Source organism: Mustela putorius, unplaced genomic scaffold, assembly GCF_011764305.1.
Source record: "Mustela putorius furo isolate JIRA1106 unplaced genomic scaffold, ASM1176430v1.1 tig00000145_pilon_pilon_pilon, whole genome shotgun sequence".
NCBI lineage: Eukaryota > Metazoa > Chordata > Mammalia > Carnivora > Mustelidae > Mustela > Mustela putorius.
In genome coordinates, this window is record NW_025421294.1 from 111,876 (window position 1) to 124,353 (window position 12,478).

General features: G+C 34.7%; 1 protein-coding gene across 5 annotated transcripts in view; it reads right to left on the bottom strand.

Moving 5' to 3' along the window:
- The window catches only part of FCHO2 (FCH and mu domain containing endocytic adaptor 2), a 124,495-nt gene that overhangs the window by 75,497 nt on the left and 36,520 nt on the right, over nt 1–12,478 (bottom strand). For all 5 annotated transcript variants that reach the window (XM_045075229.1, XM_045075228.1, XM_045075230.1 and 2 more), the window contains one exon: nt 4,816–4,920. In XM_045075229.1, the coding sequence (XP_044931164.1) occupies nt 4,816–4,920 (105 nt within the window). The remainder of the gene's footprint in view (nt 1–4,815; nt 4,921–12,478) is intronic.

Consider the following 12,478-nt stretch of genomic DNA (forward strand, 5'->3'; position numbering starts at 1 on the left):
CAAATCCGTTAAGCATCTGACTTCTGATTTCAGATCAGATCATGATCTCAGTGTTGTGAGATCAAGCCTGGCAAAGGGCTCCACGCTCAGCAGGAAGTCTGCTTGGGATTCTCTTTCTCCCTCTCCCTACACCCAGTCCCCCTGCTCTATTCACATACTCTCTTTCTTAAAGAAATAAATAAAAATAAAAAGTACAAAATGAGAGGCAACTGGGAGTTAGGGGGGTAAGGAAAGGAATAAATGAAACAAGATGGGATCGGGAGGGAGACAAACCATAAGAGACTCTTAATCTCACAAAACAAACAGGGTTGGGTGGGGGTGACTGGGTTATGGACACTGGGAAAGGTATGTGCTATAGTGAGTGCTGTAAAGGGTAAACCTGGCGATTCACAGACCTGTACCCCTGGGGCTAATAATACATTATATGTTAATTTAAAAAAATTTAAAAAAAAAAGAAAAAGAAAAAGTACAACTTTATCAGCCACTAATACATAAGGGAGACAAACCATAAGAGACTCTTAATCTCAGGAAACAAACAGAGAGTTGCTGGAGGGGAGTTGGTGGGGAGGGAAGGAGTTGGGGGGAAGGGAAAGGGTGGGTGGGTGATGGACACTATGGAGGGTATGTGCTATGATGAGTGCTGTGAATTGTTTAAAACTGATGATTCACAGACCTGTACCCCTGAAACAAATAATACATTGTATATTAATTAAAAAAAATTTTTTTAATGCACCCTAATACTGAAAGTCCCTAATCTGAAGGTGTAGTTTAAGCAAAATCTCAAAGCTTACTTGAATGAGCCAAATGTTTAAACAAAATCTCCATATTTTTCCAGTTTTTAAATATCATTAAATGTTAATAGTAGAAAACATACACATGAATAAAATTCACAATTTTTATTGTGTTTTTTCTTAACCCCAAGTGAAAATAATTAAACCACAAATATTCCAAATAAATCCTAACCTCTTTCATCCCACACATTCAATTTCTTTTTCTACTAGTAAAGAAATACAGGTCCTGTCACCCAAATCTGATTTTCACTACACTGCTATACCCCATCCCACCGTGATTAGGTCAACATGCTAGGCCTGGAACAAAGAAAGATGAAAATGTAAAAGAATTCTTTTCACTTCTAATTAACTGAAATTAAAATTTAAAGTCTACTACCTATTAAGAAATGATAGCCTGTTTTGTCGTTGTACATGTGTGATAGAGAGACAGAAGGAACTTGAAAGAGGACAAACATACACACATTAGCACAGTATATACCATCACTTTACTTAAAAGCAGCATGGATATACATCTGCTCAAATATGTTAATCTTATCTTACAAGTAGCAGAATAAACAAAATGCCAATTTGGGGGGGGGAGTAATGAAAAATAAAAGAAATGAGAGGGAAAAATGAGTGCTAAAAATTCTTTCAAAACACTTTTATAAAATAATATAAATGAATAAAAAACTGATTCCAGCAAATTCTAATTTTTCCAAATTAAACAGCTGAAAGGAAATACTTTCTGACAGAAACTAGTCATGTTGATGCCAAATTAATGAACCAATAATTGTCTTATAAACAAGTGTTAAGGTTTCAGAAGCCAAAAGAGCACTTGCTTGTCTACAATAATCGGTTGCTTTAGAAATTGAAGTTTTTTTCTTTCACTAGAGTTAGACCCTCCTTTAATACAATTAACTAAACCATTCTTGAAATATTATCATTTCCCAGCTGCCATGACATTATTCTTCCCAGTTTTCTTCCTTGTCTGGCTTGTCCTACTTAGGTTTCAGCAGCCCTTCTTCAATCAAACTGTCAATGATGAGTCTCTCAGAGCTTGGTCCTTTCTTCCCCACACTCTATTCAAAGATAATGTCATTATGGCTTTGAGTACTGACAAGCCCTTATTTTACACAGGCTCATAATCCTTCATTCAAAACTTTGGAACGAGATGTTTGAGAGTTCAAATATTTTGAATTTTTAAAATAAAGATAACGTGGCTTTGTTACCATATCTTTCACAATACTGAAAGCAGGATCTACTGTGGCATCTGTTTATCAAACACATTAATATTTCTAAAGGAAAACAGGTATATTCAATGTAGGTGGGATAAATACATAGCCTTACATCAGTTCTGGTCAAGTTTTGCTGCCAAATTCATTTCAGAAAAAAACTTGGTTTTTAGAGATTCTGGATTCAGAATTGTAAACAAAGGGCTGTGAACATTAATTATATCCAGCCCAGATTTTCTGGCTCTTCCAAAATAGCCCACATGATATCTCCAGCTTAAGTACAGGCAGCTCAAAATTAACATGTTCAGAATTGAACATCTGATCCTCTTCTAACTCCTCAAACTAATAGTTCTTCATCTAGTCTTTCTATTCATTTCTAACCACACAAACTTACAAGCCAAAAGCCAGAAGAGATTCTGATTTCCCCAAGAATTCCCACATTCTCTAATCCTTGACATCTCCAAACACACTCAATTCTCTCTTCCAACCACCACACTGCCCCTCATCCTAACCTGACCACTCTACTTGCCTGCCAAACTGGACTCTTGATTCTCGTTCCGCCCAACTATAATCCATGCTCCACAGAACTGCCAGAATTATCTTTTAAAATGAAGATCAGGGGACACCTGGATGGCTCAGTTATGCAACTGCCTTCGGCTCAGGTCATGATCCTAGGATCAAGTCCCGCATTGCATATAATCTTTCAGTGTCCTCCAACCGCTTTTTTTTTTAATTTTTCTCTCCTTTATTTGACTTATGCACTGTTCTTTTTCTTTCTTTTTAGAAAGTTTGAGATTATTTCTAGCTTCTTGGGATTTGGACACATGAAAAAATGCCCAATATCACTGGCCATTAGGGAAATACAAATCAAAATCATAATGAGATACCACTTTACACCAATTAGAATGGCAAAAATTAACAAGACAAGAAACAACAAATGTTGGCAAGAATGTGGAGAAGGGGAACTCTCTACCAACTGCTCTTAAGAAAACCTAAACCAGGGACGCCTGGGTGGCTCAGTTGGTTAAGCAGCTGCCTTCGGCTCAGGTCATGATCCCAGCATCCTGGGATCGAGTCCCACATCGGGCTCCTTGCTCAGCGGGGAGCCTGCTTCTCCCTCTGCCTCTGCCTGCCATTCTGTCTGCCTGTGCTCGCTCTCTCTCCCTCTCTCTCTGATAAATAAATAAAAAATCTTTAAAAAAAAAAAAAAAAAAAAAAAAAAGAAAACCTAAACCCTCACTACAGCCTTGTCCTTGCTTATCTCTTTAACCTCACTTCTTACCACTATCTCTCTTCACTCACTTTCATGAAGCATTATTTGCTTTCTACAATGTGACAGCTCTTTCATACGTCTGGGTCTTACATCCATGGGTCCTCAATACCTGGAACACTCCTGCTCTAGAATGTGTCTCTTTACTCATTCTTCAAGTCTCAGTTTTAAATCCCACTTTTCCAAAAAAACCTTTCCCAACTACCAAATTCAAATCAAATTAGGTTGCTCCTATTATTCTATCTCATATAATCCTTCTTTTCCCTTGTAACAGGTTTAATAATTCATAAATTTATATTTAATCATGTATTTAATGTTTACCTCCCTCCTCTATATTGTATAGTCCACCTAGAGCAGGGAGATATTTGTTCTATTTACACATATACTGTATATACCCAGCAACTAGCACAGTGCCTACAAACATGGCAAGTAAAGACAGAAGCATATATGCCTGCAAACAAGCATGAAAGGATTTTGATTTCTGAGATATGAATCATTCATCACTCTAAGCAGGAAGACTCCCTAGAATCCAAAAAGGCAGCTTCATGAAGTCCTTCTTCACACTTATTGAATGCCTACCATGGGAGCTATTTTAAAAGTGGTGAGGAAATAATCAATTTCTGTTTTGATAGAATTTACATTTAGGAAGGAAGACAGATAATAAAAAAAAATATATGGGTAGAAGAACCAGTGTGCTTTACTACATTCAAATATGATGACTAAGAATAATGTTCTAAAAAGAGCTTCCTTCACCAGCCTCAACAGATTACAAAAGATGAAGAACAGCTCCAGCCAGCCCATAATGATAAGAACATAACCCTTGCTCTTATAAGCCACTGAGATATGGGGGTTTCATCACCCCAGTATACCCAGCCTACCCTGACAGATAAATAAAATTCATGGCATATTAAATAACAGGTGCTAAGGAGAAAAACAAAACAAGAAAAAGGTACAAGAGGATGGGGGTATGAGTTTTATATATGATTCATAAAAGGCATCCATCTTAAACCTAGGCCTTTAATTAAGGCTCTAAGAATATCAAATGGTCTATAAATTATCCCAAGCTTATGGGAGACAGACTTTTTTTTTTTTTGAGACAGATTTTTTTTTTATTGTCTGTCCTCCCTAACTAAAATGGAAGTTCTATGAGAGCAGGGATTCTTGACTTTTTGTTAATGGCTATATTCACAGCAGTGAATCATTTGTAATTTTCTTCTCAAGCAGAAGTCAATTTTATAATTCATACATAAGGCTAACTAACAATCACCTGTCTTCATCATCTATCAATATCTTCACTTTCCCCCATTCTCTTTAAGCAGCCTCTTCTGATACACTTAAATAATCCCTTATAATGTGATAGTTATTACATATGGTCCTCATTGCCAAAATAAGACGTGTATCTTTAAAATAGCACCAATAAAACATATACATTGTACATTTCAACATTTCTAATACTAAAAAAAATGACATGACAAAAGAATTATATTATTTCTATCAGTAAAACAAATACCCTGTTTTAGATTTAAAGCTTAAAAATACCAACCTGAGCTGTTTCTGTCATTTTCTGTTCAAAATCAGCTTTTGCTAATGCATACTTCTCCACATAAAGTTTATAGGTATCTGTAGCTTTCTTAGATTTAACAGCTGCCTGTAACAAAACAAAAACATTTTTAATTATAAAATGATCTATTTTGTTTCCTAATATAAGTTCATTTGAAATAACTACTTAAATGCATTTTAAGGGATGAGGCCTATGGTGAGTCCAGTATGACATAAATTAACTTTAACATCTCTTTTTCAAGTACTCATTAGTAATTATTTTTGTTATAGTCACAGAATAACACAGAAACTAAATGTTGATTCTCCTTCCCGTCTGATGGAATGTGCCTTGAAAAGTTAAATACTCTCATTTTATAACCCAGAGTATTATCATATAACGACATTATAATGATACAATGTTTTTAAGAATTCAATCAACAAAAATGTGACAATATGATCAGAATATGCTTGACACTCTTTTCTATACCTTCAAGTCTTCCTTCCTTCCACAACATAAACATATTCCATTTAATGTCTGATTAATAATTATAAAGGTACTCAAAAATTGAGAAAATCATTTTCTTTGATGTTTCTCAGTTTCTATTATGCTCCAATAAATCTATAAATTTGTTTATAGATTTTTTCAAGATTTCTATTATTAAAAAATTGTTACTGCATTATTATAGCTCAAGTTTTATCAAAATTACTTATTCAATTAAAACTTAATATATTAAATATTAGGTAGTGAGGAATATGAAAATAAATTTTCTTCCTAAACGACTTCATGAAAGCAGTAGAACCTATTTTTACCTAGAAGTCGGCAGAATGCAACAAAGCCATGGAAGTAAAGATAAATTCTATGGAAGATATAAATTCAGGAAGAAGGAAGACTTTCTGTACCTTGTAGGTTCAAGCAAACATATGGTTCCAGAAACGACTATTCTCAAAGGACTGATCGATTTGGACAAAGGAAGGTTGGGAGGTGAGAAGTGTAAGTGGAAGTAAGAGTTTAAGAAGATCCCAAAAATTAAATAAATAAATAAAGGGAAGGGGCACCTGGGTGGCTTAGTGGGTTAAAGCCTCTGCCTTCAGGTCATGATTCTAGGGTCCAGGGTCCAGGGTCCAGGGTCCTGGGTCCTAGAATCCAGCCCCACATAGGCTCTCTGCTCAGCAGGGAGCCTGCTTCCCACCCCCTCTCTCTGCCTGCCTCTCTGCCTACTTGTGGATCTCTGTCTGTCAAATAAATAGAATCTTTTTAAAAAAAAAAAAAAAAAGGAAGATAAAAATATCTCCATTTTCTTGACAAGTAAGAGAATGAAGAATGAAGAACACTTCAAGCCAGGGTTACAGAAGATACAAATGATGATACCAGACAAGTAAAAGTGCTACTAAGTGCCACTGAGGGCTAAGTAAGGCTGAAAAACATGTAATTTATATAGAGCCAATCAGAAACAACATGTAATCATCTCCTGCTACATTCAAGAGTCTAAAAATAAGAATTAGAAACAGAAAGTTGGGTTTACCTGAAAGGCTGGGATTGGCAAGAGATGTAGACAGTCCTACTCTCTAAAAAGGCCCCTCTCTGGGTATCATGCTGAGTGAAATGAGTCAATCAAGAAAGACAATTATCATATGATCTCTCTGATATGAGGAATTTGAGAGGCAGGGTGGAAGGCCTGGGGGGTAGGCATGGAAAAAATGAACAAGATGGGATCAGGAGGAAGACAAACAATAAGAGACTCTGAATCTCACAAAACAAACTTGAGGGTTGCTAGGGGGTGAGAGGTAAGGAGAGGGTGGTTGAGTTATGGACATTGAGGAGGGTATGTGCTGTGGTGAGTTCTATGAAATGTGTAAGCCTGATGATTCCAGACCTGTACCTCTGTACAGGGGTAAATAATGGATTATATGTTCATAAAAATAATTAAATCAAACAAATAAAAAAAGGCCCCTCTGTATGCTTCTTAATATATAACTATATACATTATATTAAACATGTATGGTCCACGCTTTCCTGAAAGACTTGGTCTTAGAGTTTTATATAGTTCTCTCATTCCTAAAATGGGAAGAATACCGCCTATTTTTTAAAGCTTTAGTGGTGATGAAATGTGACTTATGTAAAATGATCGGGACAGGGACTGGCATATAGTTAAAGCTACAAAATAAATGGTATCAGCCATATTATGGTTTCTAAAAGTAACACCAACTGGAAAATATAACTGTATTTTGCTATTATTTTATCTAAGAGTTGTACTGAGTTTTCCATCCCTAGAGTAGAAAGTGGTTAAAACCTATACTGATTTTCTAGTTTATTCCTAAAAATAAACCTCTTTTCCCATTGTCTCAGGCCCTTTGACATTATTTACACTACTGTTAGTATATTTCCTCTGAAGTCCTGGCCTTGTTTAAACATGTAACAATTAGATGAGATGGATATTTGAAATTTAATACCTTCACAGAAATCATAGGTAACAAATTGGCTAGATCTGAGAAAAAATTTTAATGGTATGGTTATCTGGGTTTCCTTTGGCTATCTGGGTTTCTTGTTTGTTTTTATAGCAAGAGACTTCAGTTTCTTCTACCAACTACCTGTATTTTCAGTCTGTACAAGAATGGTCAGCAACGTACAGTCCATGGAGTGATTTTCAATGACAGAGCCTCACAAAATAACGTAGTCCCACTAGTAGCCCCTTCTTTGCTTTTGCCCTATTCTAACACCTGCTCTTTTTTTCTTTTCCTACTCCTGAATGAAGACTTGAATTGTGATCACTTAGAGATAACTGCAATTTGGAAAAAATTCATAAAAATTGAAAAGTCCCCCAAAATAGGGCTATAATGATTGTAGCTATACTATTTTATTTTTATTTGTCTGGTTAATAAATTAAAAGTAATTTATTTCATGATATCGTCCCTGTTTTCTTTTTACAGGTTCTTTACAAAACAGGATACCTCTCCTTCTAAACTTACCATTAAAACCTCTCTCTAACCTCTTGTTCTGTACTATTTAATACTTTTGCTCCCCACAAAGAAGGAAGCTTCTTGAATACAGAAGGGGAGAATATGTATTTTAGCCTGTAGTATCCTTCATAACATCTAGCATAATGACAAGCACATGGTAGAAACCAAAACACTTACTACTGCACATAAATTATCACTTCATAATCCAACAATCAGAAAAATGCTTGAATAAGACATTTAAAAAGCCAAGACTTTAGTCTTTCACCTCTGTTTAAAGTAAAATAAACTCTTAATTTTTATTATATTAACAAACAAGAAAAATTCAAATACTATTATTTGCTATAATGATTATTTTTCCAAGTAAACACATATGCTGTGTTGCAGACGATACAATGACAGTTTCTCACTCACAAGGAATTTGTAATCTAACAGGAATAAAAGATAACTGCCTAGAGTGCCATTACTCCTTTAAAAGACCTATGATACATCTTTACAATGTGAACAAAGCCATTATTTACATTATTCATTATACTTATACTTAAGTTATAGGACTTAAAGCAGCACCTGAGCGCCTGAGTGGCTCAGTCATTAGTCTGCCTTTGGCTCAGGTCATGATCCCAGGCTTCAGGGACTGAGCCCCACATCAGACTCCTTGCTCAGAAGGGAGTCTGTTTCTCCCTCTCCCTCTGCCTACTTGTGCGCTCTCTCTCTCTCTCAAGTTAAAAAAAAAAAAATAGTTACAGGACTTTAAAAGATGGAAAGAAGTTCCTGAAGCATCATTTCTTCTTCCAATAGTCAGTCTCTAGAATTCAAACTAGTTTGGGTACTCAAATTTTTACTGAATCAATAGGTTTAGAAACAATTCTAAAAATTCTAACACTTTCTAAAAATTTAAACCAGCCTTCTTTTCTTAACTTTCTTTTTTCCTCCCGGAATGTTCTCACTGTAAAACTAAGTCTACTTAGTTTTCAACTCACCACAAACTTATTTGTCCACTATAGCCAACCATAAAATTATTTTCTTCATCTCAAAAGTTCAGATCAGGATCTTACTCAGAATATAAAAGGACAGGTAAGTCTTCTGGAGCATATTTTCTGATACGAGGAAGTTGGGGAAAGGAACAGAGAAGGAACAGAGAAGATACCCTTTTAAAGTTCTAACTTAGATTTTTTACATCAGCCCTCACTCTTCAAAAGTAAAAATAATAGGCCAGAATCCTACAGAAATTATGTACCAACTTAAAGAAGTATCTTGGAAAACTAACAAAAGGAGTACTTCATCATAAAGGAATAAAATGAAAAAAAATTGTTGACACAAAGTGTTTGAGTAAGGACAAAACCAAATTTAAAGAAAAATAAGGGTATCATATAAAAAGATGTTGAGGCAATTTTAGAATATAATTGTATTGGGAACATCTTGATTTTTTTTAAAGCAAAAAAGAGCCCTCAGAGGAAACAAATAGCAACACTCAATTGAGTCAAAACAACTTTCTAAATAGTATATATACTTAGAAATACTGTAAATTATAGGGTAGAATTATAAAAACAATATCCTAGTAGTTACAAATTTGACCACTTCCACAAAGTCATTATTAAAAAGGGAAGTTTAAGCATTTTTTCTTAAATGAGGAAATTACACTTTCAAAAAAACAGCTACATTCCTTCTCACAAAAAAGAGATGGGCTTTAACAAGTTACCTACTGATAATAAAATAAATCCTGCATTTTATTGATTTCTTTACCTTTTTAAATAAATTTATCAATATACTAGGAGAAATATTTGTGTTTAAGTGCCTGTGATTGCCTGGGTGGTGCAGTCAGTTAAGCGTCTAACTCTTGATTTTAGCCTGGCTCCTGATCTCAGAGTCATGATATTCAGGTCCATACTGGGAGTCTGCTAAGTTTCTCTTGCTCTTCATCTGCCCTTCCCCACCTCATGCTCTCTCTCAGAAACGTAAATTTATTAAATCTTGGGGGGAAAAAAAAAAAGAATAAAGCATCCCTTCCTCTAAGCTGTCCACATGACTACAAAAAGCACAATCCACCAACTTTCAACCTTTGGAAACAACCATATGCCACAGCTCTGCCTAGTATGTTAATGAAAAGGAAATCCTTTAATCTAAATAATTACCTTATATTAAACCTTTTTTTGCTTTATATAAAAAGATTCAATCATTTCTTTAAGCCTAACTTCTAGGGACCATATATTCTCCAAGTGGTCACTACACTTAGTACACACTAGGTACTAAGTTAAATCTGCTGGGTTTCACACACACACACACACACACACACACACACAAATAAAGAGCACTATTTAGTCAGGATTACTTTTCAACCTTTGGAAAAATTCAAATAGCATACTTCTGCATTAATGATATGGAATTCATACCAATTTATTGACCTGTATGTTATTGACCTATAGGAACTATTCCTATAGCTCACATTTTAAAAAATAATCTCTTATTTTGAAATATAGTTGGCTTTATCTATATTTGTTCCTATCTTTTTCATTTTTTGGGAAAAAATTAATTATTAAACAGACAAAGGGAGGCCCAATGTCCTTACCAATCCCATTCCCACTTGCTCTGCAAAGGAAACTCCCATTATGTAACTCAGTGTTTACTGTCCCTATGCATGTTCCTTGAACAGTTAATTATACTTTAAAAGGTTTTCTTACAGAGAATTAAAGATTATGTGAAAGGCATCAAAATCTACATATTCTTCTGGAACTTTGTTTTTCTTGCTCAACATTATGCTTTTTAGATTCACCCAGGTCAATGACTCATGTCATTCTAGTGCATTCCTTTTTTTTTAATAATAAACATTTTAGAGCACACAAAAGAAGTACAATAAACTCCATGAACCTATCACATAACTTCAAGATTTGATCCATTCTTCCCCTTCCAATATTTTTTTGCTACAGTATTTTAAATCCAAGATCTATCATTTTATCCTATAAAATTTATTTGAACTGCTGAATAGTCCCATTATATCAAACAGTCTTCTGCTGTTAAACATTAAAGTTGTTTTACATAATAACAATTTTTTTCCAATTTGACAATCAACTTATTTATTAGAGGAGTCTAATTCACTTATACACATCATGGCTTTGGTATATTTGAACTTTGAGCTTTTTGCCTACCATTCTTTATTTCCTCCTTCCTTTCCTATCAATAAATATTTTTTAAAGATTTTATTTATTTGACAAAGAGTGATTAAAAGTAGGCAGTGAGACAGGCAGAGAGGGAGGGGGAAGCAGGATCCCCACTGAGCAGAGAGCCCCACACGGGGCTCAATCCCAGGACCCCAAGATCATAACCTGAGTCCAAAGCAGAGGCTTAACCCACTGAGCCACCCAGGCGCCCCCTTATCAATAAATTTTAATATCCTCTTCTTTGTCCTTATTTAAAAGACTTATTAGACTTTTATTCTTTTAGAAGTTAGGCTTAATGTACCTACTTGATTATTACTAACTCTGATATACCATTAATTTATAAAGTACACCATTATCTTGTGTACCATTAAAACAGAAAAATTTTATCATCTAAAATATAAAATAATTCTTTTTTATCACTTAAAATTCTAATTTTATACTTCTAGAAGAGCTCTTTTAGACTTAGAAGTATACTGATACAGAAAAAAAAGGAAAGCAAAATGAATTATTTGAATTATATCTTCCACATATTCAGATGTAAACTTTCTCAATTACTTTCCAATTGAGAGACTGCTGAGGTGTTTTTTCCCCCACACAATATTATCTTCAATGGCATCAAGACCATTACTGATGTAGTACCTCTTAAAAATGCTCATTATCTCCCAATTTTCTTCTAAACACCAGTGCTCACATTTTCTTGATCTTACCAGAAGGTCTCAACAAAAAGTTTTTAGACAAAAACCAGAACAATTCCTTCCTCAAATCGTCTTAAGATGGTCTGTTAACTAAAACATCAAAGTGCTGCAGTTGTCCAATCATGCTACCACACAGAATAACCAAGTTCAAACAGGCAATAAAAATACACATATATATGTCACCTTATCAACAGTGATAATAATGGTATCATCAGCAGAAAATGAATTCTGATTGCAAAGATGTGAGAAAACCAGAAACACCTGGTAGCTTTTAATATTCTCTTTTTCTCTGGAGTCTAGGTCTTAGTTTACCTTTATGTAACCTACTTAATACCAAGAATGTACTTTCAATCTGGGAACTCTTACTTTTTTTAGTATTTATATATACATATATATTTTCTTAAGTTTTTATGTTAATTCTAGTTAACTTACAGTGTTGTATTCATCTGTGGACTACTGAATTTCCTCAGGTATAAAAAATCCTGAGCTATGAATTCTTTAAATGTTACTAAACAACCATTCTTTCCATTTTCTTCTGGAATTCACATCAGATGAATGTTGGTAACCTTTGTTTTTGTTTTTTTATGATTTTATTTATTTGAGAGAGAGAAAGTGCAAGAATGCACATGAATAGGGGAGAGGCAAAGGGAGAGGGAGAAACAGACTCCCTCCTAAGCACAGAGCCTAACCTGGGGCTCAATCCTAAAACCCTGAGACTATCACCTGAGCAGAAGACAGAGGTTTAACTGACTGAGTCACCCGGGTGCCCCAGTAATCTTTATTTCTTTGTACTAATGTTCTGGGTGGTTCCCTCAGTACCATCTTCCAAATTCAGTCTTTGACTACATCAAGTCTAAAGTTT